Raw genomic sequence first — 26,714 nt, 5'->3', positions numbered from 1 at the left:
GTGTAAGGTTTCTGATAAATGTTTTGGTAAACTGAACCTTACAAAATACTAGTGAATTGGTTGGATAATACATGAAGATGCATCAAAATACAATACAACTTTCACTGATGAATTGCAGTATCAAATAGAGAGAGGGGGTTTAACAACTTACAAATGTACCAGAAGTAACTAGACACTTTGTAAGCTTAACCCTTTAACTCCCAAGATCTCATTATCAATTCCCCTTACTGTCTGCAGAATGATTCTCATTATGTTAGTTTGGGGAATTTGGTATAAGATCCAATTAGTAATCGTATAATGGATATTTTTCTTTATTCTCATCACTTGTCTGCATGATATTGTATAGATATGGTAAGGAGAAATTCTCTCTTGGTCACTCATGGGAGTCAAAGGTTTAAGTCTTTTTTCCCCTCTTACTTCTATACTAGAGTATAATGTTACTGTAAATCTATGCTCGGTAGATTTGATAATGAAATGTAATTCTGATTTATCTTGCAGCCTATGTATAATATGTCTTTTAAGAATTAAAATATGTCTTGGCTCTAATGAATGCAGTTTTATTGTGTTTCAGGAAGAAGGGAAAAACTCTATGCCAGCATACTTCAGATTTTTGACCTTGATGTCGTTTCATGTCTTCCTGAAAGAAAAGGTATAACATGAATGTAAAGTTAACCTACTAATTTAACCCTAATGGTTAAATTTTTTTACTGAAACATAACATACCAGTAAGTCTAGTTTTATATGTTTGCCTTACTTTGAACTGTTGCAAAAACAATTACATTTTACTTAGAGAAACATGATTTAAGTCTAATTTTGTTATGTTAACTTTTCTACGCCTGCTCAAAATAATGCAATGGATTGTGATTATTTGAGCTTGCATTATTATGTTACTATAAGAATTACCAAGATTATATATTCAGTATTCAAATTTTAACCTAAATATATTAAACTAAATATGATTTTACCCTGTTTTGAGGTTGATGTGGTAATTCTTGAGGTTGGAATTGGAGGTGCATATGACTCTACCAACATTATCAGGTATTTGTTTGTATTCCATCTGTTGTTTGCTGTGTAATTACATAACAATTAATGCCCCAATCTCTTGAAATTCCTTACACACTAGTTTTTATATTCCGCTAAATTTGTAATTTGTGATGGAAATATCAAACTATAATATTGATATTAATACATGTCTATCCAGAAATCCTGTTGCTTGTGGAGTGACATCCCTTGGCATGGACCATGTAAGCACATTGGGTGGAACTATAGAAAGTATTGCTTGGCAGAAGGCTGGGATATTTAAGGTACATGTTATTCATTATAGTTACCTATTACTGTTTAATTTCACACGATTCGCATTCATCATGAATGCTCAAAAGGGTACTTAAAGAATTGTTTTTTTTACTAATAATTACAAACTGCAAGCGCCAAAAAAAAAAATCAAACACATGCAATTCCATAGGGAAATGTTGTGTGAACCAGAAACGAAACAGTAGCCATGCTCATTGACATCACATATTAAGATGACTTTACAAGTCTTGTAATTTGCCACATCTTCACTTGTTGCAATTGTATTTCCAGCCAGGAGTTCCTGCTTTTACTGTCCCACAGCCAGAAACAGCCCTGGATGTTGTGGCTAATAGAGCAAAAGAAATAAAGGTACCAGTCAAATTTCTAAAATTTTTTTTAACACCTGAACAATTTTCTGCAGTCATAATATTTATTGTAATCACATTTTCAGGCTCCTCTTCACATCATTCCTCCCTTAGATGACTATCCAGGAGGTTTGCCAGGTATTCCCACTATCTGTTTTACCCTTTACCCTCAATTTCATGATCTTAGAACTAATTCTCTTTACTACCTGCCATAAATCAATATTTTTCTAGAGTCACTGTTATTGCCTGCTAGCTTGTAAACACAATGTCGGTATTTACTGACTGGCCATTCCCAGGAAATTACATAAGTGGGAAGGGGTTTAGGAATAGGATTGCATACATGTACTCCATATCCTTATTCATATTTTTTGGGGAAAAATGTAATTTTAATTTTTAAAATAACTAATAATGAAGGGGAACAATAAAATTATTTACATGTTTCTTTGAGAGAGGAGAATTACCGGTAATGGCTGCCACTTACCTGCAAAAAAAACTTTATGTTAAATTCATATTTATACTTCTTATGTGCTCTGATTAGATAATGTCACTCACATTTTTTTTCATTTTTGGGTACTTTTTAAGTTCTTGGTCTGGAAGGAGATCACCAGTTATTGAATGCATCCCTCGCCGTACAGCTTTGTCAAACATGGGTTTCAAGAAGATACACAAAGGATGATAATCATGAAGGTTTGATTTTCATTTAGTTGATTGATTATTTAAATAATTAGCATTCAGATATTTTGTTAAAGAAATACATACTCTTGGGGGTAAGTGAGAATGCACAGTAGGAAGGGCAACCCTTTGTGCTAAGGAAAAGTTTGAATTGGTTTTGAAATTTATGCAGAACTACATTTCATTTGGTTTTCACTTGACGCTGTGCTCTGTGTGAATGATTTTGAGTAATTGCATGCATCCCTCAACTAGTTATGAATTGCAACATAAACACAAAAACTAATTGTGACCTAGATTTCTCATGTATTTCTCTCTTTTATTCATGTAATTTTGACCAAAAAAAACCTGACACTTTTATATTCTTGGCCAATTCAGTGCCTTGGTTGTGCTATGAAGCATTTTTTCTTGTTGCCTCAGTATATTTAATCCTTGTGTTGTCAAACTTAGGATCACTTCCCACACTGATTTAACCAGAGATATCTCAGATTATGTTTACTGGACCATTGAGAGTTACCAATAATGCAAGGTTCTCAACAGTATTTAAAGGTCAAATAAATGTTTCCATTTCTTCTCTATCATCTAGTGGAAAACGAAACAAGTGTAGAAAAAGCACCCAGGGAAGAGAAGTTGTCAAGTGAACCCTTGACTAAAAAAGCTAAAATTGAAGTTCCTGTTGCACAAACATTTGAAATCTCCAATACTTTTAGAAGCGGTAAGAAAACAGTTCATCTATTTCAGTTATTAGTCAAATACCAATTTGAAAATGACTTTACTGCCAAACTTTGTTGTTGAAAATTTTGGAATGAAAATTCTGTGACTCAGGCCTATTACTGTTTAAATTATGTGCTCTCTGCAACTGGTTCTGACCTAACATGTGAAACAAATGAAAGCTTTGTCAATCAGCAAGCAGTTTTTGACTTCAATTAATTTTTATGTCTCAAATGTAAAAAAAGGAAGTTTAATTAAGTATGAAGTGGATGCCCAGAGGATGTTATTTCTCTGTCTTTTTAACCCATAAACCCTAATGTCACTATGCACATTCTTCGGTTTGCATGTTATCTAAGAAGATACATTTCCTAAGGTGCTGACAATAAGAAATTGCGTAACAATTAAAAGCTTCTTCAGCTGGAGATCATTTCCATCATTCTTGTGACCTTCATGTTCAATTCAGGGGTGATATTGTAAGGAAGAATTCTATTCCAGTTACAAGACAGGTGTCCTGTATTAGGAACCCTCATTAATCAACTTTTATATCTGCTCCTGCTAAATAAAGACATCCTTTGAATACAGGTTCATCTTGCAGTAGATGTGGCAGGAAAGTTTGGGCCTTAGGCAAGTGTCCAGGCAATGTGGGGTTTGCAAAACAAGGCATCACTGTATTTCTTATTTTAATTGTACCAGGATTGAAAAATACCAGATGGTGTGGACGAAACCAAGTCATTGTTAGGCCGGCAGTTACTTTTTATCTGGATGGTGCTCACACACCAAGAAGTATGGAGGTACAGGAATACATACACTGTCTGATAGCTATTTAAAGTTAAGAATCAAACTAGAACATGTATAGGCTGGTGTCATCATAACACAATTTTCAATCAAGTACTGTATCAATAGTGTCACTGGATTGCTTTGTTTTTCCTTTACTTTGCTCTTTAATTTATCAAGAAAACTCACACCACTCTTTCAACCAATTGGTTGTGAAACTAAAACCAATTATTACTAGATTGCCAATATTTTCCCATGTTTTAGGCAGTTTGGTTGATTTTACTTTGACCTCTTATCTTTACTGCCCTTAATTCTAATTGGCTGATGTGATCACATTGGTTTTGATTATACAACACTCGATTGAAAAGCACCCCACATATAAACCAGTTCTAAGTTAGGTCCATAGCTTTATAAGGGTATAAGTTGATAGCATGAGGAGGAAAACACCAGTTGACAAGGCTTTCCCGTGTGTACAGATGTTATGTGCTTAAAATATATATTCAAAATTGTATTTGGATGCCTGAAACAGGAACACGTCCTTGCTTCAATTTTTACCCTTCATTTAGTCTCAACAACCAAACAAAATTGTCTTTTGTATTTGATTTACTTGAGAATCATACTTATAGAGTGGGTTCAAAGTTTAGCTTCACAACCACATCCACTCTCCTTTACATACTGTACAAATTCTCTAGAAGCACCACACATAAGTGATGTAATGTTCAGAGATTTTATGTCTTTGTTTAAAATTTGCAGCCTTTTGGTTACTTGCATTTAGGGTGATCTGCTGTAACTAAGAGCAGATAGAGAAAACTGATAATAACATGAGGGGGTAGTGGTGAGTTAGTTGGAAAAAGAGAATAGTGGTAGTGAAAAAGGTCTGGCGCATTTTACACTTAAAGGGTTTTCATATTCTGGTGTTTTAGGCCTGCGCCAGGTGGTTTAAAAGGAGAGCTGATGAGGAAAAAGAAAAAGAAAGGTGATGTATAGAATGAGCAATAAATTAAATGCAAATGAGATTTCCCATGCAGTTAAACTAGTAATCTGATGAAGGAACAGATCAGAAGATAAGACATTTTTTTTAGTGTAAAAATGATGTAAACTTTCTGAGTCTAGGATCAAGACAAAAGGCACACTGTGACATTTTCCTTTCTTTTTCATTTGTGTTTGTGTTATAGAGGGACTGTTGCACGAGTGTTGCTTTTCAACTTGACTGGTGGGCGTGATCCTCATGGTCTTCTGAAACCAGTCATGGTATGTATTTTATTAAATCGTTCCTATTTTTATTGATTGAAATAGAATTAACAATGTTTTGATTCACTAAACTTGCAGCATGAATGATTATCTTGAAAGAGGAAATGTTAGGGGCAGTTGAATGAGTGCTTATTGATGGATAAGTGATAACAAGATGTATCATGTTATCCACCGGATAGAGATTTATCTAGGGGATAGCATTATCTGATCTTTGAACAACCAGGGCCTGCTGATTACTTAGAATCCCTTTGGTGATTTCATGTGTTCATGAGTCCTACGTTTTTCATTTTTCAGAAATGTGATTTTGATCATGCAATTTTCTGCCCCAATAACATCAATCTGAATTTGAAAAGCAGTGATTCAGGTATATGATGTCTAGTAATTTTATTTTGATATTTTGAAGTCATTTGAAGCATTCTTTGCATTGATCCCTGTCGCATGTTTTTTTTTTTTTTCCTAATTTTTCTTTCTCAGATCTGACAAATTTTACTGTAAGTCGTGATAACCAGTTACGATGGTGTGTGGAAAACCAACGTGTCTGGATGGCTCTGAGAGGTGCAGGATTCCAAGCCCATGCAGACCCAACAGGGAACTGTGCAGAAATTACAAATGGCCACCATGTGATCAAGAATGGTCTTGATGATGGCCCATATTCAACCATATTTCCTTGTGTTTCTCAAGCTATTCGTTGGTTACTGGGAGGGAAAGATCCTCTCATAGAGGAATTTTGCCAGGAGGATCTGCCAGTACCAGATTTTATTACAAAGGCTTCAAGAGTTCAGGTTCTAGTTGGAGGAAGTTTGCATCTTGTTGGTACTGTCATGAAAGTTCTGGGACCAGAAATTGTGGGAGATGTTTAGAAAGGATATGAAAAGGGTATCCATTTTCACAGAATGCTGTATCTAGAGGTCACAGAGAGTTATTCAGCTATTTACAGTGTGTGTGAAAAGGACTTGATAGTCAGTGATTTAAAACTTGATTTCTTAAAAATGATGAAGTTTTTATGGTTGACACCCAGATGTAAGAAATATGCTGACCGAAGTAAATGTGACATACTTAATGATATAACTTTGAGAAGAATTCTCGATAACTCAACTGACTGGACTAAGAAAATTAGTTGTTATGATATGTAAGGCAGATAATGAGGCCACATTGCCTCAGCTATTTTAGTGAAACTTTTGTTTAATAGTTTGTATATATAGATATATTTATGTTTGTAAATTACTTGCAACAGTTATGTCATTGAGATCCTGTTTCTCGAAATAACATACCAAATTCTGGTGGCACATGATTCCAACAGTAGAAGCTCTATTTAGAAAATTAAAAAGTTATTTCACTCAATTTGTAAGCTGTATACAAAGTTTAGATTATTGCATTTTATTTTGTTATGGGTTGAATGGCAACAAAAGCAGAGGAATCAGCTAGGGTGTTGATGGAATTTTAACACAAATGTTAGAACTTACAGCTGCATTAGATTAATATTACTGTAAATCTAGAAAAAATTCATAAAGATTTCTAGTCCATTGTTTCATTCTAAGTTTTATTCTCCTCTCCCAGTCTGTAAATGTTGCATAATACCCAAATTCTTTGGTTTGGAAATGTATTCTGTTAGAATCATGTGCCTCAGACATAGACTGTGTATGCTTTAGTAAGATTTCTCAATGAAATAATTGGCAAATTTCTTAGATGCAAGTATGTGAACTAGTTGATCTCCAGCCAATTACATGTAGATCACTTGGAATGAATTAGTGTATGTTTGATTACAGAGTATTGTTGCAAGAAACATGTAAAAATTTTGATATAATGAAGATTTCCTTTAGGGATTTGAATCACAGATTGTTTTTCTTTTTTAATTTATGAATTTAAAAGACTGTCTCCCTTGATATAGAATGGATTTGTGTAAATAATTAAAGGTATTTCACAATCTTAGATTCATACATTACCTGTACAGAAGTCATAAATGCAAATAAAGAACAAATTTTGTTATAAAGATAAAACATCACAAAGATGGACAAAAACATTTCAGTGTCAATTTATTCAAAATTGGTTGAAAGGGTAATATGTACTCTGTTTCATGAAGCTCTAATTAAATCAACCTTAATACAAACTTGCCAGCAAGCCAAGACATTAAACAATTTAATTATTACCATTTGTGTCTAACATTTTTTTCAGTTGTGCAATCTGCTTGGTACCCAGAAAACAACAGTTCAATGCAACCATGCGTGGAAAACAGGCATTTTTTTTTTATAAATGGCCAGCCATCAACACAATGTTTAAGAAAACTATACAAAATAATGTCTGTTTTTCAAGATCATTGAACACAACTATTTTGAAAACTAAACCTGTTACACTCCAAATAGTGCTTAAGAGTGACAATACACAAAAAACCCTTTCTGGTGTCCATGGAAACTTCTCCATTAACTGGAAAGAGACATCAAAGCCTGAGCTGCAGCATAGTCATTCCACGGTTGTGTGTTGCCTGCCAGTGTGATGACTGTTTAAATAACAAAGAGGCAGCAAGAATGTTGAGTTTTTCAGTATTGCACTTCTATTATGGTAAGCTATTTGTCCATTCTCGTAAACACCCTTTCATTTATAAAAGCCACTTTAAATTTAAAGCTAACTACCCCACTCAACTTTTGAAGACAATGTGGGTACTGAAAAAACATATTTTGCAGATCTTCACACTAGTAAGAACTTTTCTCTCTGTACAAACCTTGATTTAACCCCCACCCACTTCACAAACCTGAAGAGTAATATGTCTGATTAACTTGATCGAACTCAAAGGCAGCCTAGATTCCTCAACAAGAACAAGTTTGTGGTTGAAGGTGTGTCAAAGTTGATAGAATCGACAGAAATATTTATATTAATATAAACGGACCTGGATGTATTATGACAGAGGGAAATGAACCGAGAACAATGTTTCCTTGTCTGGCCATGCCAATCAATGTCTCAAGGGTTGACAACAGATCAAAGTCACGTGCTTCTAACAGAGTCGATAGGAATATCTCAGAGACATCTGGGAATAGGCTTGCAAGAATCCCCAAACTTCTCGTTACCCTGTTGCAGTCGGCAAGTCGTGGAGCTGCCTTAAAGCCCGACGGTTCTGGGTGGTCTGAGGAGTTTTTGGGTAGGGCTGAAATAGTTAATTAACAGCAGTTACTTTATAATTATAGTACAATTTCGGAAACGTTCAGGAATAGAAAGTAGCGAATAAATCCTAATAATCAAAATGAACCTCAAAAACGTTCGTGACTCCTGTCTGGGCTTGTGTTGAAAGGATATCTGACACGACTGGAAGTTAAGCTGAGAATCCCCTTCCACAAAAAGACACAAAATTACACAAAAATCAAAAAGAGAATCTAGACGCTGGAAATAAACAAAGGATTTTTTTTCTTTTATAAGAAACTTAAGGAAGATCTAGTCGATCGATTGTATAACATTATAAAGCAAAGTCTCTTTGAGTTGCGTTCCTTTTAAATCGGAGGCGACTGCCTGCGTTTCCTTACTGACCCTTACTGAAGGCAGCAATTCCTTTCTCTATAACGATGCAATAATATTTCTCTGGTGTCCTTTTCTCACAAAATTCAGAAACTGCCACCACACTTAGATTCCTGGATAAACAGGTTTTCTGTGGACATCATGTAAGAAAAAATACTGTCATACACGAACTTGAGTTTCATCATCAATTTTATACAGTGGGACGCGTGCGGCCTCTATAACATACATACGTGTTGAGAACGATTTTGTGATGGGGTAGTCGTTTCGGTAGATTATGGGCTGAAAGAAAGTCTCTTAAACCAAAGCACCACTTACGAAATTTCTTCGGTTGGTTAACAAATGAGATCCGAAAGACCGATTTGATACCGGCTAAAAGTCTGGAATTACCTAAAGTCTGATTGAACTCACCACGTGAAGACCGAAAATCTTGTTTACACGCTGTCTGCTGCGAATCCTCCACAAGCAGCCGATCATTTGTTCGCCGTCTTATAGCTACTTGGGCAGCCATTATCCGTCTTCTCTTAGTTATCAAAATACAGTTTTGACACTCACAATCCTTCCACTTACAAAATCTTTTATGCCCTTTCAGTGTGGTCCGAACACCATGGTGCTTGCATCGCGCACATAGTGGTGTCTTTTTCTGCGAAAGAAGCATTGATGCCTGTTCTATAGACATTTTTTTGATAAAAATCCTCAATAGTCTAGCTTGAAATTGGGTCAGGACTTAGATTGAGGCCTTTGAAGAGTTAAACCGTCGCCACGATGGCGAATAAACTTGTCACAATTGTTACGATCGGTCATCAAAGGCCAAGGGCAGTTGCAAATAGTTGGGCAATGGGATGACCAAAAAAGGGCGCGATAAAAGTTTTCCCGCCAAATGCTGAGTGACAACAACTAAAAAACGACGACTTGACACCTTTTCCCATTATCTCAAACGATAAAACAACCAAAAAGATCTCTCTACTTTAAGAGAGAGAGAGTAACCATCAAATTTAATCCTTTTTTCAAACACCTTGTCCGTCTAAGCACACTTTTTGTTCTCATTAAACTTGGGCTTATGGAGCGAATTCCGCGAAACGCATCAGGTGATGAGTGACACTTGCATTCACCAATGGCGTGCGTGAAAATTTCCTCAAGGGATGTTACCTCTTGGAAAACCCATCAATTTTGTTGTTTGTTTCTTTTACAAGACGAACCGCACCAGACATCGGCTCCTTAGTCATGATTGAGGAATTTGGTCTTATAGACTCATGACACTGACCCGTCTTGGTACAGCAAACCCATTTTAATGATCGACTAGGGTAAGTATTTTAGTCTCAAAGAAGGCAAATACAACAGTAGAACTGGCAACCAGGCAGCTGTTACTTGCCAACTTTCTACTCAACTTCCCATAAAAAAGGATTAACCTTAAACTTCATCAACAACGACATTTACCTGAACTGTATTGATTCCAAATTTTTATTTATAAAAGATACCAAACACACAAAGACCAAATTAAAAAGCCATGTCTTGGCAATATTTCAGCCTTTGTTCTATACAATCAAATCAATAGAGAATCACCTTTCCCAGTTTTACAATATATGTTAAGTTTATTAAGACAATAACTTCCAAAATCCCTTAAATATTTTCTTCATTATTCTGTTTGAATATAAGTTGTGAGGCTAGTCAGCTGGTTTCACTTCCATGGCTTGTTCAATTTGAGTCAGTGCACTGTCCCACTGAACAAACTGTTTTGAAAGGAGATTTATCTGTTATGTAACAATTAAGGTAGAGAAAGTACTTTTATTTATGAATTTGTAATAACATTTATAATTTGATTGGTTCTTACAAAGGAAAAGGAGGTCATACATTTGTTCAGCAATATATCACTGATGACACAAAAATGTAGCTAGAACATCAATGACAGACTAACCTTCAATGCTATCTTTTTATTCATTGCATAATCTGATGAAATCTGTGATCTTGCCATGAATGAACCATTAATGGTCAAATCAAAAGGGAAATAGCCTTTTCTTAGTCTTGTCCAAATCTCTTCTAGTGCTGAGTAAGTTTTGACCTGTTACACTAAAATGTTGTTGACTATGGCCTTGGTCCAAGAAATCTTACTTAAGTCTACGATGAGAAAGGAAAACACACCTTTACAAGGTGTAGTTAAGGCTAAGGGTTTCAGAGAACCAGTGACTCAGACTGACCCAGAGATCATCACACTTCCGAATCTGCTTATTGAATGGAACATGTCCTCTTGATGTGGAATACATAACAAGAACAATTTAAAAGGATACAATGTTATTGTAAGCAGCTAGAAGATTATGTAATCTTTCATCAGTCACATCAAATTCTTCCTATAACAGAATATATATAACATCTTTAAATTTTTTTATCTAGCACCATTCAGTGTTTATCTTGGAAAATATAAACTGCTAGGTTGTGGTTCAGATTTTCACTTGATTTAATTTTGTTCAAACCAGTTTTGAGTATGAGAACGAGACAAAGAGAAATGAAACCTAAACTGTCACCAAAAAGTTTTAAATAAGAATAACATGGTGAACAACACACAAACCACATCAGTGAAAGGGATTTCTTCTAGAATTCAGTTGAATGCTTATTTTCAGTTGTGGGGCAATTATGAGATATTTCAAATACCTTTTGCTGAATATGAAGTTCTACCAGTGGTTGCAGTTTGGCAGACCAAGTAGGCAAATCTGTGTTTCAATTTAAAATAAAGTCAGGACAATAAATCTAAGACTAAGAGTCTTTCCCCACTAGCAGACAAAACTAGAACTGTCGCAACAAAATCACACAACAAATCTTTTGTATCATTTGTTGCATCTAAATTAAAAATTTCAAAGCCATTAAATTCAGTCAGTGCCTAATCTGCTCCTAAGACCAGCCAGCATAGTTTGCCAAAGGATTCCAGCTCCAATTTCCACAATTTATCCTAAGTCATTTTCAAATTTTACAATCCCCGAGTTTTGCAACAGAGACAATTTTTGCCTTTCTAGAAAACTGATTTTACTTCAATTACACGCTTGTTGTAGCTTTTACAACAAATGATCAACAAATTTATTACTATTTCATTTATTAAGTCCCTTTTCTCCAGTTTTTACCAGGGACAAATTTTGTCAATGGCACAATTGTAGATTTGTCTCCTTTGGCCAAAATTTATTAAACCATCCACACTTGTAAAATGTTGGTGGTGACGGAAAATTTGGCTAAATAAACAACTTTTTTGCTAGTGTGGAAAGGCCCTAAATAATGCATTATTCTGAAATATATTTATTCATAGGAAGACCAAATTGGCATTGATTTTAAGTATTTCTGACAAGTATCTTCAAGCAGAATTTCCATTTGACTATATTCAGGATGCATTTAGAAATTTTTCAGTACCCAAAAGAATAATATCATCTTATCAATAAGAGCAAAAATAGTCTTTAAAAAGATAAAAACTGATATGATAAATGTGTTTGGAGTCACACCTTGTGGGATAAATTACAGTTTGAAAAGAGTAAGATTGGCTTAACATGCTAGAAATTAAGTCTCTTAACAAGAGGTTATGTGATAAAATAAATATGTTGAATTGTAAAACTGCTTCAAACCTTTAATGGGTTCTGTGGTCACAACCTTTTTCAAATCTTCAACTTGCCGAAGCTGATCAGCACATACCTTTAGCTGGCCCTCACCTATGGATGTCAGGATTTTTTTTCAAATTAACACAGTTATATCACAAAGTAAAATAATGGTATTTGAAGACTGAAATAATGATCATTTCAAACATAGAAATCAAAGGAGGTAGGTCAAAGTGGGTCCTACATCAACGCAAAGCCTTTATACTAATCAATAGGAAAGGGCTAACATGATTTAAATATTGTCCACCCAAGCCCTACATCCCCCTTTTCAATAGGGATTTCTAATGATAAGTGAATAACCAATCCCATCAATTGGAAATCAGAGAGGTATCATACCCTGTTGAAATGTCTTTTGCATGTCTTTTGAACTCATGACACAAAACACACACTAACCTGCTATGATTATGTCAGCTTTAGCATCATCTGTTAGTGTTGCCTCTTCCAAAAACTCAGGAGAGAGAAATTTCTCCAGCTCCTTAACTGATGATAAGAAAATGGGAACAGCAATTCGACTCAAACGACTCGCAGATTGTATTAAGAAACACATCTGATACGAATACATATGCGCAACTACTGTAGAATTGGTAAGCGCTGAACTCTATTGACCCGATCGGGCGAACGAGTGAGCTATGTGAGAAAATTACGTTAACTGGTGATCTCCATTGAATTTTTTTTTCTAATACCTTTATTGAGTACAATTTAGTTCAGTTTATTTGGTACACCCAAGCCCAGCTGTTATGATTAGCTTCTCAATCTAGGAACTACAGTCACTGTAGTGTGTAACAGTGATATTTTCATTAATAAAAAAATAAATGTGCCATACCTTTCTTCCACACTGCTGCTATTTTAGCATGTTTTGATCCAATTCTATCGAGATTTTTCTGAACATTGTTCAAAGTTCCCAAACACTTGGAAAAAATCAGACAAACATTTCAATCAATTTTAGTTACCTAATTATGTGCGATCACGCCATCAATAAATATCACTGTAGTTACCGATGACCCTTTAAGACTTAGGACGTCTTTTTCACTGGTAAAGATCCGTCTTTCCAAGTCAGAAATTCGTTTTTCAAGACAATCTACTGCCGCTCCTTGATCCTTGGCAGCCATATTTGTTTATTGGTGAGAGATTAGAGCCCGCAGTACAACAGCGAGGAGCTTCCTAGTTCATATAAAATGCATCAAATTTGTGTGGAAAGTGAGCTGTTACATAATCACGCCGAAATGGCGGCTAAACAACAGAGAGTGCATCATACAATTCATTGGTTTCGTAAAGGACTACGTCTTCACGATAACCTTTCCCTTAAGGAAGCTTGTGAAACAAGTTTAACGCTCAGACCAGTGTACTTTATTGATCCAGATTATGTGAAGCATGGAAACATGGGATTCAATCGATGGAGATTTCTGATTCAGTCTCTCAATGACTTGGACAACAATTTGAAGAGTTTAGGGTCGAGGTTAGACAAATTTAGAGATATTCCGTACCTTCATACCTTTTAGAACAAAGAAAAAATAATTAAATATCTTTTTTCGTGCCAAAAAAAAAATGGCCAAACCAAGTGGTATTAGCCCAGATAAATAGATTCCATGCTGATGTGCATCTTGTAGCTGATCAGAGATGACATCAAAATTTTATAATAATAAAAATGAGGTATATGAGACACAGTCGAGTGTTTTTTTTACCAAATTTTGACGTCTTCAGTGACCTGTTGCAGAACAGACCCACGGCAGCATGGAATAAACTTGTTCTGCACAATAAAGAAACAACTTTTTGTTACTGGTTACATCATCTAAAAGTATGTTTCTGTCCTCCTACACATTATAAGGAAGAATCAGTTAAAATATTTGTATTATTCAGCTTTCTTTATCCTATTGAATGAATCAATGAATTATATCATTAATTACTGACTATTTTGTTTATGATAATTTTTAGCTGATTTTTGAGACCAGCTCAATGATCTTCCTATGTCTTTTCCATTATTCCTTTTTTTATCATAGGTTATTTGTTATTCAGGGGAAGCCTGAATTGGAATTACCTAAACTTTTCAAAGCATGGAAGATCACAAAATTGACATTTGAATTTGATCATGAGCCTGAAGGAAGGCAAAGAGATGCAAAGGTTCATGAACTTGCTACCAAAGCTGGAATTGAAGTTGAAACAAAAGTCTGCCACTCACTTTATGACTTGGATAAGTAAGTGACAATCTTAAAAATTTTAAAAAGTTACATTTTGTTTGACTACCCTTTGCACCAAAAATATATGGATGAACACTTTGCCTTGCTGAAAATACTCTGAAAAGGGTCCAAAAAAATTAAACTTGGACAAAGGAAATTAGATACTTCAAACTAGACCTCTCATTAAAAGTCACAAACAAGACACAAACTCAATACTTTAGTCATCAAGTTCCAAAAGTGAGTGTACAGTGACTGTAGGGTGAAGTTTGCATTGTGTTCTACTTATGGTACTCTGTACAGATAAAGTACTTTGTCTAGTGACAGATAGAATCTACTTTCCACAAGTTTTATTGCAGAAACTCTCCCCTTTCTCAAGAATTTTGTTGGAATTTGATAATCAGGACTCAAGAATGTGAAAGCTTTGAATAAACTTCTGTGAGATAGGTGTCTGGAATTCTTTTGCCAGTCATAAATCTACATGTTGTAATAGGCAATTACTGATTTAATCTTCTTTCAGGATTATTGCCAAGAATGGTGGAACAGCCCCCCTAACCTACAAGAAGCTTTGTTCAGTGGTGGCATCACTGGGGTCACCTTTGAAGCCTATTCCCACAGTAGACAAAAGTACTTTTGATGGCTGCTCTACTCCAGTGGGTAAAGGAAATGAGTACCAGCTGCCAACACTTGAGGAGCTGGAAATTGAAACACCTGAAGAGTCAAGTACAGTCCTTTTCCCTGGTGGGGAGTCAGAAGCTCTTAGACGACTTGATGAACATATGCAGAAAGAGGTCTGAAAGTTTTTCTCAATCAATAATTAAATGCTCATACAGAGTTTCATGTTTATCTTATATTTAATGAGATCAAAAGTTTCTTAGAGGATTAAACTTGAATTAGTTGTAGTTTGTTGGTATCTTCAACCTGTCAGGTAATGAACCTTACTTATAGGGAAAGGACACACCCTTCAAAAACCAACATCAAGTGTCACAAGCTAGGCCTCTGCTGGAATCCCCAGAGTAAGGGAAAGAGAGGGCAACCAAGGAACACCTGGTGTTCCTCGATCAGGATGGTCTTAGTCTATAAAGAATAAACTTACAGGGCAAACTGAGAGAAAAGATCTTAATCTAATTTGCTGCCCTTGAACAAAAACAGTTCGGCTTAACATCATTCCTCTGAAATGAAACCTTTGCTCTGGGGATTCATCAGTTGCAGCAACAAGTAATGGTTTATTTTGGATAGGTCTTTGCATGTTCAACAAGACTATCATCTTGTAGATATCATTTATTTATTCTGCTTCCATTAAAGTTGATCACATTTTCCTGCAGGATTGGGTGAACAAGTTTGAGAAGCCTAACACATCACCCAATTCTCTCCAACCAAGCACTACTGTTCTTAGTCCATATGTGATGTTTGGCTGTCTCTCAGCAAGGCTGTTTTATCACAGACTGTCTGATGTGTATTCGAGAGTAAGTCATCATATCAGGTGCACCCTTTAGTTGTCAGTTAAAATGTGTATGATCATTCTAGAGATGACATCAGTTATTGGTGAATTATTGAAGATTGTAATGTATAGGAGATAGTTGATAAAGGGGAAGCTATGAAATTCAGGGTTTATCTGTCAAAAAATTGAACCTGGAAAGTGAATTTAAATTTAAGCTTACTTTCTGTGAAGTTTAAGGCAATGCAACTTTCAGATCTTTCTTTTAATTTTATCTATCATATGAAACAATGAAACAATTGAAAGAAATTGAAAGTGGTGAGATTCCTTTTAATTGACCAGATGCAGAACTATTGACAAAACTACTTTTTCTATTCAGGCGAAGAAACACTCTAACCCACCAGTTTCCTTACATGGACAGCTCCTGTGGCGGGAATTCTTCTATACAGCAGCATATGCTACACCTAACTTTAACAAAATGGAGGGCAATCCAGTCTGTTTGCAAATTCCATGGAACAATAACCAAGAGTTTATCCAAGCTTGGTCTGAAGTATGTATTGTTCATAGTGTCAGATTAATTCACTCCCTTTAGGCTCTGGAATAGATTTAGACACAACACAGGTAACAAATAAGCTACTAAAAGTTGTGCATACTGATATATGTACTTAGAAGAATTATTGATACTGAAGAAAAATATCCTTAGGTTCAGTTTAAATTGTGCTCTCCAAAATTTTTGCGTGATTTGTGCTCTCCATAATTTTTGCATGATTTTGCTGATGATCACCAACCAAAGAAGCTCTTGATTATTGAACAAATTCTCCTTGTCAGAATCCTAGGAAGTGTTTAAAGAGTAGTATGGAGAATATGCATTCTGATGTTAGGGAGTTAAAGGGTTAAACCCATTAGGAATTAGCACTTGAAAGCTGTAGCAGACCGTTTTAGAGTGAAAATTTGCAGAAAATTATATTAGGTCCTTTGTAATTGTTTCATTTCAGGCACGCACTGGATATCCTTTTATTGATGCCATCATGACTCAACTAAGGAGAGAAGGTTGGATTCATCACTTGGCACGTCATGCTGTAGCTTGTTTCTTAACAAGAGGAGACTTGTGGATTAGTTGGGAAGAAGGACTGAAGGTGCAGTAGAAATCAGTGCTTCTATATAAGAGAATCTCCATAGTGTGGAATAAATTAAGAGAGGAAACAGAGAAAATTTTCTTCCTTCCACAAGTTACTGTTGATGAGTCCTAACTTGAAAGGCATGAATTATTGAGGTAGCTGCTAATTGTGGTCAATAGCATTCATGACAGTTACAAGCTGCTATAACTTTTCAGTTGCATTATTTTACTGTGGCAGGTGTTTGAGAAGTTGCTTCTTGATCATGACTGGAGTTTAAATGCTGGCAACTGGATGTGGCTGTCTGCAAGTGCATTTTTTCATGCTTACTTCAGGGTTTACAGCCCCATTGCATTTGGTAAGAAAACAGACCCTAATGGAGATTACATCAAGTGAGTGTTTTCTTTACACTTTTTTTCAAACATTAAGTCATTATCTTAACGTTTAACACTTTCCTCAGAGAACAGAGTGTATTCAAAAGGAAATTCACTGGAATTGTTTTTGCAATTTATAAATACTATTTACAAGAAACTATTTAAACTTGACATATTCGGGGTAAACAGCAAAATCAGTATTCCTTTGATTTTTTTGTTTTTTTGTTAGTGATTTGGACTCAGAATTAAAAGGTCTGAGTTTGAGCCATGGCAAGCCATTTTGTTTTGTCATTTGCAAAACTTTTGTTAGTCAACTTTTACTTCCTCTGCACCAAGGATTATACAGCAAAATTATTAGCAAAACATGATGGAATTAATAGGGGTTACTTACAATGATCTAGGAGTCCATTCAGGGGAAATAGCAGTACCTCTACATGAAGCTGCTTCATCTAGGACAGAAACTTAGTAATTCAATCTCAAATGAGAATTCCTCTTTTTGTTAAAAAGGAAATACATTCCAATTTTGAAGAAATATCCACCCAAGTACATCTATGAGCCCTGGACTGCCCCGGTGAGCATACAGAAAACAGCAGGATGTGTGATTGGGAAAGATTATCCACGTCCAATTGTGGATCACAAAGAAGTTGTTAAAATCAATATCGCACAGATGAAAAAAGCCAGAACAGAACGTGATGGTGATACTGGTATGGAGGAAGGTAACACATGTCTGATAGAATTTAGGGCTACACAATGATTATTTTTGTTGGTCAGATAATCTTAGTTTCAGAACATTTTGTGGGAAATTTGTTCTTTCCTTTCCTTAGTATCTTCACAAACATTGTAAATATCAGAATTGATATGCCACGGGGAAGAAAAAAAAGGGAAATCAAGGGTACATCTGCCATTATGGTTACTGTAATAGGATTCTGCTCCTTCCTTTAGAGCCCTTTTCAACAGTGTCTGGAAACCGTAACCTGTAAGACTAAAAAGAAAATGCATGTGGTCAATGCAAAGGGCAGGAGGGTGTATGTTCCCTAGCATCCACCGATTTGTAAAGAAGAGGCTAAAATATTTTAGCCAGTTTCAGAGCATTGTAGATAGATGCCAAGCAGTACCTGGGATAGGTTTCTTTGAGATATTCAATGGAAAACTGCTCTCACTGGAAGTGATTATGGTTTCTTCTTAAGAACTCTTACTTTGTACTTAGCACCATATGTATTCAATTTCCTATTCATTCCTGTTATGATGATCCTTCTCTCAATACATTAATTTTTCTGGTGGATGGGCTTTGTTGACTTGAATCTTGTTTGTCGCTACATTATACATGTAGAATCTTCAGAGGAAAAGAAAAGCTCACCAGGGAAAAAAAGGAAGACTAACAAAGAAGCCCCACCAAGCAAGAGGTCAAGAAAAATTACAGAGTTTTTGAAAACCTGATGAGGCTTTTGTGATACCCACAGGCACAAGTCAGGGATTTATAAGGTGGCACCACGAACTGTTTTTTTTCTCCACTGACTCTCTTAGGTAATGCCACCGTTATCTATGTTTAGAGCTTTGTCTCCTTATGTAAGGTTTTAATGCAGCTAGGTCTGTCTAACAGATGTTGCTTTTTAGACTCTATGTCTCATGTAAAGTTTCTTTTAGTTGTCAATGACAACTTTTAAACTACTCTTCATATTGTTAGAAATTGTACTTTACCTTTTGAATAGTTTTATGTTCTGTAACATTAAAAGTTGAATAAAGTTTTACCCAGCCAACAATGTCTCTTCTTTGTCTACAAAATGATCAGATGTATCATACTTAAACTCATTTTCTACTGACAACAAAAATTTTTAAAAAATGTATTCCTAAGTGTGAAAATAGTTATCTCTACCTTGTTCAGAAACCTTTCTGATATGTTTCTACATGTTTTATATATGAGGAACATTGGAGAGGAACTAAGGCAATTGTTAGAATGGAAATTTTCTTTAATTTTTCTCTTCCTCATGTTCCTCTCTATACCCCTCATCCACTCCTCCCCAGAGAAAACTGAGAACAAGTGAGACACAGCTGTTGAATACAAGCTTTTAATTTATGGTAGATGGTTAATTGAATTCCATGAGAGATTGAACAGGAATTTCTGGGAATTTTCTTATAGTCATGGTGCTCCATTCATCCTGAAGAGCTGTGCACACCTCATCAGCAGTGGAAGTAATTTCCAGTGTAACATGTATGCTAAAATAACGCTCTTGTTCTGATTTATGGTTAACTCTTACACAAATTTTTTCTAGAATCTTAGTATCTTATGTTTTGGTAAGCACCAACCAACTTGTCTGTGCACTAGAGAATTATTTACATGCAGGGATTATATTCAAGAACGACACACAGAACAAAGACACATCTAATGGCTTACAACATTGTGCACATTATCTATAACTAGATGAGTAGTATGATTGTTCCAGTTCATATAAATTAAGAGCAAGTTCTTGTTTAAGGGTTAACAGTTTTTGATCTGTCTGATTTGTCATCTCTTGAAGAGTGCTGCTTCGTTCAGAGATGGTGGCATTTACAGATGGAAAGTCGTTCAAGATTAAAAATTCTTTCATATCTGAAACCAGCTTCAAAAGAGATTCTCCTGCCCTAACCTGCAAAAAGGAAACAATAGGGTCATAATATCAACCTTATCAAGGCCCTTTCCAATTTCCTTTAACAAATCAAAAACCAAAGTGATCACAACTGCCATGATAACAAAGCCACAGGGAACCAGTGAGAACTAAAATCAGGTACCGGTACAAGCAAATGGCTCCAGGTGAGTTAACAAGTAAAGATAATTTCTAGTTTTCAATCAGATTTATTGTGAGGATGGGTCAATGTTTCTTAAATCCACTCACAATCATGGATCAATTTTTAAGCACCCAAACATCAGTATGTATTCTCCTTACTGCTCTCTTCTAGGGGGGCTGACAAGGGAACCTTGTTTGACAATCAAGAGCTTATTTAGTTGGTGATCATCTCCTTTGTTCTCATGACCTTAACATGTGATTTGGGGGTGGTTTTGTGACAAGAAATTAGATGCTGGACACTCCTAAGGGTCAGAGGGCTAAAATATTTTGAATACGCAAAACAGTCACAGCTCCAGTGAACTTAAGAATGTTAGCTAGCTAAGCTGTTTGCATTTTAATAATTATTCAACTATCAACTACAGTACTCATTTTGATGAGCCTAAAATGATAATTGGTAGTTTGAACTTACAATATTGGCAGCCCTGACATTCACTTCATACTGATCTTGGGCTGACTGAGTCAGTCGTGATACCTGAGTTTCATCTTCAACCTATAAAAGATGCAAACCTCATTAGTATCAATTTTATGATGTGAAAAATAAAGCACTGTAGATCATTAAGTTTTCACTGATGAAGAAAGAAACCAGAAAGAAGGTCTTCTGTTAAATTAATGGAAAGTTCATTGCTTTTTGAGCACAACACTTCAGCCAACAGTTTTTCTTTCATGACCTGTGCACTACACACAGTTTCTTTTCTGTATATCATCTTCTCTGATATATTTAAAATGGGCAGCCATGTAATAAATTATGCATTTTTTTAATTAGAGCACCTACTGTCATTGGCTTGTATACTCTCAGACTCGCACAAATTCCAATCGCTCAATAAGAAATCGCATAACCATGGATTGGTTATTGGTTAAACTAGGAATTGATCAAAACTGTCGTCAACTATCGATTTCATCGCTTGAATGCTCTACGATTGATAGATTGTTCCTGTTTATTGATGTTGATAAATTAGCCAGCCTCCAAGTAAACGCTTCAAGTAATCGTTGTACTTTATCCATATACCTACTTTTGAAGATTTAACGATTTCAGTAAGTTATCCAGAATCGACTTCACGTCATCTTTCAAACGTTTGGTGTAAGACTTGAGAAGAGTCTCTTTACTTTGCGGTAAAATCCTGCTTGGCTGTGACATGATTCTCCTGCAACAGCAGCACAAGATTAATAGTTTTGAATTTCTCAAGTGAATACTGCGATGGTTTGTAACCAATTTAAACCAAATTTAAGCATAACTTACCTTAAATATCCTGTGATTTCAATTATTCTAGATCAAACCCGGAAGATTTGGACACGGAGCTTTGTCGGCCATTTTGTTTCCCCATTGCCACGCCTGGCATTGTGGGTAGCAGGATAAAATTCCCAAGCGCCTTTGCAACTTTCCTCTTCATCCGCCATCGAAAAAGATGGTAAGTCTTTTCGAATTATTGTATTAAAAGCTATCTTCCATCTAGTCCATCTTAAATTTGTTCACTTCTTAAGGGCTAATAAACTAGGGTCCAGTATGTGGACAGTATTTGAGGCGATCTATTTTCTCTTATTTTCGGTGAAAAGAGCTTCATTTAGCAATATTTCGTGTATACTCCATGATTTATCGTCTTGGTCTGAGACGGTCACTCTAAACCCCCTTTAACCAACGTACTGTCAGTTGTACCACCATCTTGCTAGTTGCTATCTCTATCAAAATTAATGTCGTAGTGTACGTCTTTCTGCCTACCTATTGAAGGTTTTTGTGCCGAACTGTTTTCGTCTGTAATAATTCTGTAGAAATTATTTTGCACGTGAGATCTATGGGTAATGATGTCTCGTGTGGTTTTCTTGTAATTTAGTTCTTATTTCTCGAAACATTTTGAGCATTTGGAAACGTGGAAATGCATAAGGTCTCAGCATTTATTAGTTTGTTGTCATATCTTTCCAGAGTTATCTGGCAACTGGTTGTGGTGAATGTTATTATCTAGTAGAATATTTTATATTTTTCAGTAGCTTATTTTTTATGCATTTCTTTAGAGCCACATTTACTCGTTACTCTTACTACATTACTTTTCTTGATACTGTGCAAGTAAATTAATCCAGTTTGGTGTATGAACAAAATTGCAATGTATTCCATTCTGTTGATTCTGCAGCCTAAAACTAAAAGGGTAAAGAAGGTGGCACCAGCCCCTTACACCACATCCAAACCAGTGCCAAAAAAGGTTGTTAATCCTCTCATTGAAAACGGCCAAGGAATTTTGGCATAGGTAAGATGATAACTCTATCAAACAGCAAAACCAATTTTATGTTGGTTTACTCAAGTCTTATTTTTGTGTTTTTTGTAGTGTTCATTTCTGAATGTGAAGGTTAGATGATGTAGAAAAGGGTGATTGTAGAATGTGTGATTCAAAGTTTTTATAAGTAATACAAATATGTGTACTTGTACAATGTAGTGAAATGGTGGTCCTCATTTCCTTGCACTCAAAAACCATATTCACTTCTGTCTCTTTAAGGAGTAAGATAAAGCAGGATTTAAGCCTATAGTTCACAGTAACTTAGTTTCCATCTGGTGACCCATGGGATCATGAGAGCTAATGACTGCAAGGATTGAAGGCATTGCAATCCAAAAATTACTATAACCTTTGTAGTTATGAAGACCCCTCAGTTACCAAATAATTGTAATGATCTCTTAGATAAGCATCATTTTTAATGCCCATAAACAATCCTTGCTTGTGTGTGATTTTGCTTGTAAATTCATATTCTTCTTCAAACCTTACCTTGTTAACTCATGATTTACTCTAAAAAAAAGAAAGGTTTTTAAAGAATAATACCTCACCTTCATTACTAAAGGTTAATCTGCTATTGAATTTGAATTTCCCTTTGACTTCTAGGTGGGGATATCCACCCAAACGTGATTTGAGCAGATTTGTCCGATGGCCAAATACATCAGACTTCAAAGGCAAAGGAGTGTTCTTTACCAGCGTTTGAAGGTTCCTCCTTCTGTCAATCAGTTCACTCAGACACTGGAATAAACAGACTGGTATGGCAACATTTTATTCAGTGAAACCTTGTGTTAATGATGCCTCTCTAGAAGGGACAGAAATTTTTAGACCTAATTGAAAAGCACTCATCTGTTACCTTTATTGAAGGGTGCTCTTAGTGTGGGGGAAACTCACACTAGTTAAAGTGTTATGCTACTAAGCATACCTTTTGACTGTAGGCTTTTCCATGCATTACTCTTGTTCAAGAATATAATTCCTATTGCAGCTACCATTTTAAGTCATTGAAAACTGCTTTAAGGATTTAAAATCTAAAATTTTGTTTAATTTTTTTTATTTTGTCTAGCCACCCAGCTTTTCAAACTGATGCACAAGTATCGCCCAGAGACCAAGGCCGAGAAGAAAGCACGTCTTACTGCTAAGGCTGAAAAGAAAGCAGAGGGTAAAGAAGAACCTGCAGGAAAGAAGCCAGTTGTGATCAAATATGGCCTAAATCATGTGACCAGTCTTGTAGAGAACAAGAAAGCTCAACTTGTGGTCATTGCTCATGATGTAGACCCCATTGAGGTTAGTTAGAATTTTCTTGAGGGTGTGTTGGAGACTAAAACTTAGACATGTTTTAGCACAAATTCTAATTGGAAAGTAATTGATTTTACTCCCAGTGCTTGTTATCAGTGGTTTGTAATTGTCAATAAGTTTACTTTTAATTTTCCGAAAAATTGCTTTCCATATCATTGAATGACTCTGTTAGAATTATATCAAAAGGAGTTGTAGATTTGCCTTCCAATGAGGTTTTGCTGAATAAATTTTTCTGTTCTCTCTATCTCTCTCCATCTCTCTTAAACTTGAAAAAGAAGCTCTCAATTTAATGCAATTTGATGTAAGTTATGTTGATGTGGCCATTACAGAAAACCTAAATGATGAATCTGGTTGAGTGATTTATCTTGAACACCAAAGATAATTGCTATATGTCAACCTTTTATTAATCCCCATGTACCCTCAATTCTGGGTATGATTTTTGGGAGGTTGTTTGGTTGTCAAATAGAAGTTCATAATTATAGGAAGTATCACTTTGAAGAAATATTTGAGATTTATAGAAATGAATAAACAAAGAATGTTTTGCCTTGTCAAACAGAGGCACTAAGGGAGTACATGACTTGTTCATTTTACAGCTTGTTGTGTGGCTTCCAGCTCTCTGTAGGAAAATGGGTGTTCCTTATTGTATCATAAAGGGCAAAGCCAGGTGAGTGGTGTTATTATAAACCAAAGAAGATTCCAAAGCCTATGACATGGATCCTTCTTTCTTCTATTGCAATTTCTTTAATTATATTTGTCTTGAAGCAGTTACTGCTTTGTATTAGACAACTAGTATCATTTGGAGATTATTAGGTGCAAATGAGGTAGAAAAAGAAATAGAGAATGAATAGGGGCATTATTTGTGATGTGTTGAGTTGAAAGCTGGTGGCATAGGTGTCAGGATGATTTTTAAATATATCAAAACTACCAAATGGTTTGACAACAAAATTCCTTTCCAGTTTGTCTCTTGGACAAGCAACTCTCAAATTTTACCTTCCCAAGGGAAGGAATTAATTGGCAGACCATATGTACAGATTCTTCTTCATAAGATTAAAAGCAGAAATAGCTCTTTGCTTTTCTCACCATGTATGAGGTTCAAAAGACTAACCTAACCTGTCAAAATTACTTTGAAATGTGCGAAAAGTTCTATTCTGGATGGTGTTATGTTTTCAAGCAATACTGCAACCTGATGACACACTGAAAGCAGTAACAAGCAGTGCATAAATAGTTGCTGCTCTGAATGTTGAAGAAATCATTAAAGAATACGTTTTGTGTAACATATGTGATTGAACAAACACATTGTTAAGATGTTTAAATAAAAAGAGCAAGACTTTGTTGTATTACATGTAAGCAGCCATGTTGCCAAGTGAAACTTGAAATGGCAGCATCATGATGAAATCTGAAGCCTATTTCAAAGCAATTCTTAAAAGGCCAGATTACTCTTTGGAACTTCAAAACAAGGCTGGTGTCACAAGATATAGTTCTAAACTTTGGAGATAAAAATTCAAGGGTTCAGAAGTAAACTTCTACTTTAAATTAAAGGTAGTGACTTAGACTGTCCTTATTTATTCCTGTCTGTAGGCTAGGAAAAGTAGTACACAAGAAGACAGCTACAGTACTGTGTTTTACTGCTGTACGTCCTGAAGACAAGAATAACTTTACAAACCTATGCGAGGCAGTCAAGACTAACTTCAATGAGAGGTTTGATGAGATCAGAAAACACTGGGGTGGGGGCATCATGGGAAGCAAGTCACAGGCAGCTGCACACAAGTTGGAAAAGGCCAAGATCAAGGAGATGAAAGTGTGATGTGTAAAAACTCCTTCACAATGTATTAAAACAAAATGCTGCTAGAGAATTTGTCTTTGCTTTGTTGTTGGGAAATGCTCAAGGATGTAAAGTCCCTGCCTCCTATCCTATTCTTAGATTTAAGTTAATTTCATTTCTTTCTTCCTGGGTGCTGTCAGTATCCCATGAGTGGTGTCAGTGTTCCATGGATTATGGGCAGTAACTTACCAAGAGTCTCTCTATATTGTTAGCAGAATTGGTTAAGGTAGAATTGATATTGGATGGGAAGATAATTAATATCAAACTTTTGGGATGGCCAAGAAAGTGTAAGATTAATTTGTAACCTGTCTTCCAACCTCAGACTTAATGCTTTGATTCATTTTGATTGTTTGTTTGTTTGTTAAGACAATTTGGTTTCATCCTGTTAGATGAAAGTATAAATTGGCTATTACGAAAAGGTTCTAAAGCTTAGCCCTTCGTCAGGGCGAAACACCACAGTTTGTTCGTAAACTTACCCAGTTTAGTGATATGTAATGTTTGTTTTTGGGCTATTCCTGACGGCCGACAACGAGTATGAAAAGGAAATTATACAGGTCATGCAGCAGTGCTGAAGGGATTCCGTTGAAGAGGTCATTCTGTTTCTGTACAGCGATTAAACTATTGAATGTTACGCGAAGCTTTTCTGTGAATTTCAATTGATCACAAATTAAATTTGAAGGGAAACTTTTATTAATGCAAGTATTGGTAATCGATTAATCTAATCACTGAGTAATCTGTTATAATTTAGCTTTAAGAAAAACAAATTCATATTTTAAAATGAAAAGTCACGCCATACCGAGTCACAATTTCTTTGGTTGTCAAAGTTCTGTTGGGGAAAGTGGATAACCTAAACATAGGTTGTCAAATAGTGTGATAAGCTTGAATATAAATTTCATCTTGATCAAGTGAGTTATTGATTACATATTCAGAGAAAGGAAAATCCGTGTTCAAAGTTACGATCAAGGCTGACTAATTTCTCCTTGGTGAATTTTCTGGCAGAGAAAGGTAAGATTATATAAAAAGTTGGGAGTAGAAACATTTTCAAATAAGAAAAGTGCGGTGAAAAAAAAAGAAACCTTTGCAAAGTAAACCTGGAGCTTGAAATGACCTCGCACATGCGAGTAGCAGCACGTGAACAAACAAAAAAAACCTTAAGATGTATTACAATGCACAACTTTATTTTACTACGCAGCATTGTTACAATCTACTGGTTGACTCGAGCTCAGAGGAGAGTTTCATT

At 35.5% G+C, this 26,714-nt stretch overlaps 6 protein-coding genes across 7 annotated transcripts in view; 3 read left to right on the top strand and 3 right to left on the bottom strand.

Annotated features, from left to right (window-relative positions):
* The window catches only part of LOC131795653 (folylpolyglutamate synthase, mitochondrial-like), a 13,752-nt gene extending 6,695 nt beyond the window's left edge, over positions 1-7,057 (top strand). For both annotated transcript variants that reach the window (XM_059113244.2, XM_059113243.2), the window contains exons 6-17: positions 572-649; positions 977-1,038; positions 1,202-1,304; positions 1,582-1,659; positions 1,742-1,793; positions 2,238-2,342; positions 2,911-3,039; positions 3,729-3,826; positions 4,733-4,785; positions 4,985-5,060; positions 5,355-5,424; positions 5,535-7,057. In XM_059113244.2, coding sequence (XP_058969227.2) covers positions 572-649; positions 977-1,038; positions 1,202-1,304; positions 1,582-1,659; positions 1,742-1,793; positions 2,238-2,342; positions 2,911-3,039; positions 3,729-3,826; positions 4,733-4,785; positions 4,985-5,060; positions 5,355-5,424; positions 5,535-5,920 — 1,290 coding nt within the window. In that variant the 3' untranslated portion in view covers positions 5,921-7,057. The remainder of the gene's footprint in view (positions 1-571; positions 650-976; positions 1,039-1,201; positions 1,305-1,581; positions 1,660-1,741; positions 1,794-2,237; positions 2,343-2,910; positions 3,040-3,728; positions 3,827-4,732; positions 4,786-4,984; positions 5,061-5,354; positions 5,425-5,534) is intronic.
* Positions 7,058-7,105: 48 nt separating this feature from the next.
* Positions 7,106-9,372, bottom strand: LOC131795654 (uncharacterized). The gene is made up of 3 exons (XM_059113245.2): positions 8,970-9,372; positions 7,942-8,196; positions 7,106-7,554 (listed from the first exon to the last, which is right to left on the bottom strand). Exons 1-3 carry the CDS (start codon positions 9,235-9,237, stop codon positions 7,478-7,480), a joined length of 600 nt encoding a protein of 199 aa, XP_058969228.2. The 5' UTR covers positions 9,238-9,372; the 3' UTR covers positions 7,106-7,477.
* A 629-nt stretch (positions 9,373-10,001) lies between these two features.
* LOC131795655 (dynactin subunit 3-like) lies at positions 10,002-13,322 on the bottom strand. Its single transcript, XM_059113246.2, has 7 exons — positions 13,183-13,322; positions 13,011-13,095; positions 12,581-12,667; positions 12,158-12,241; positions 11,205-11,263; positions 10,844-10,903; positions 10,002-10,309 (listed from the first exon to the last, which is right to left on the bottom strand). The coding sequence occupies exons 1-7, from the start codon at positions 13,294-13,296 to the stop codon at positions 10,223-10,225; spliced, it is 576 nt and encodes a 191-aa protein (XP_058969229.1). The 5' UTR covers positions 13,297-13,322; the 3' UTR covers positions 10,002-10,222.
* Positions 13,323-13,401: 79 nt separating this feature from the next.
* Positions 13,402-19,031, top strand: LOC131795659 (cryptochrome-1-like). Its single transcript, XM_059113252.2, has 9 exons — positions 13,402-13,643; positions 14,185-14,379; positions 14,879-15,149; positions 15,684-15,824; positions 16,176-16,346; positions 16,792-16,932; positions 17,152-17,303; positions 17,793-18,001; positions 18,616-19,031. The coding sequence occupies exons 1-9, from the start codon at positions 13,411-13,413 to the stop codon at positions 18,720-18,722; spliced, it is 1,620 nt and encodes a 539-aa protein (XP_058969235.1). The 5' UTR covers positions 13,402-13,410; the 3' UTR covers positions 18,723-19,031.
* Positions 19,032-19,335: 304 nt separating this feature from the next.
* Positions 19,336-21,245, bottom strand: LOC131795641 (mediator of RNA polymerase II transcription subunit 22-like). Its single transcript, XM_059113226.2, is given in 4 exon segments — positions 19,336-19,909; positions 20,517-20,597; positions 21,118-21,143; positions 21,146-21,245. Coding segments are annotated over 4 exon segments (423 nt in total). The 5' UTR covers positions 21,243-21,245; the 3' UTR covers positions 19,336-19,690.
* Positions 21,246-22,200: 955 nt separating this feature from the next.
* LOC131795640 (large ribosomal subunit protein eL8) lies at positions 22,201-25,505 on the top strand. Its single transcript, XM_066165279.1, is given in 8 exon segments — positions 22,201-22,312; positions 22,315-22,341; positions 22,966-22,974; positions 22,977-23,012; positions 23,015-23,134; positions 23,420-23,640; positions 24,246-24,316; positions 25,231-25,505. Coding segments are annotated over 8 exon segments (822 nt in total). The 3' UTR covers positions 25,457-25,505.
* The last annotated feature ends 1,209 nt before the right edge of the window (positions 25,506-26,714 follow it).

Source organism: Pocillopora verrucosa, chromosome 4, assembly GCF_036669915.1.
Source record: "Pocillopora verrucosa isolate sample1 chromosome 4, ASM3666991v2, whole genome shotgun sequence".
Classification (NCBI taxonomy): domain Eukaryota; kingdom Metazoa; phylum Cnidaria; class Anthozoa; order Scleractinia; family Pocilloporidae; genus Pocillopora; species Pocillopora verrucosa.
This window is presented reverse-complemented; position numbering and strand designations above follow the sequence as displayed.

Coding starts and splice junctions, on each gene's coding strand:
- LOC131795655 (XM_059113246.2), bottom strand. CDS start 13,296: ATGGCTGCCAAGGATCAAGGAGCGGCAGTAGATTGTCTTGAAAAACGA. Junction 12,668..13,010: donor AGCAGCAGTGTGGAAGAAAG/GTATGGCACATT, acceptor TCTTATCATCAG/TTAAGGAGCTGGAGAAATTT. Junction 10,904..11,204: donor AACTTCATATTCAGCAAAAG/GTATTTGAAATA, acceptor ATTCTGTTATAG/GAAGAATTTGATGTGACTGA.
- LOC131795654 (XM_059113245.2), bottom strand. CDS start 9,237: ATGTCTATAGAACAGGCATCAATGCTTCTTTCGCAGAAAAAGACACCA. Junction 8,197..8,969: donor AGATTTTCGGTCTTCACGTG/GTGAGTTCAATC, acceptor TAACTATTTCAG/CCCTACCCAAAAACTCCTCA. Junction 7,555..7,941: donor CTCTGTCATAATACATCCAG/GTCCGTTTATAT, acceptor TTATTTAAACAG/TCATCACACTGGCAGGCAAC.
- LOC131795659 (XM_059113252.2), top strand. CDS start 13,411: ATGGCGGCTAAACAACAGAGAGTGCATCATACAATTCATTGGTTTCGT. Junction 15,825..16,175: donor TGTCTGATGTGTATTCGAGA/GTAAGTCATCAT, acceptor TTTTCTATTCAG/GCGAAGAAACACTCTAACCC. Junction 16,933..17,151: donor GTTGGGAAGAAGGACTGAAG/GTGCAGTAGAAA, acceptor TTACTGTGGCAG/GTGTTTGAGAAGTTGCTTCT.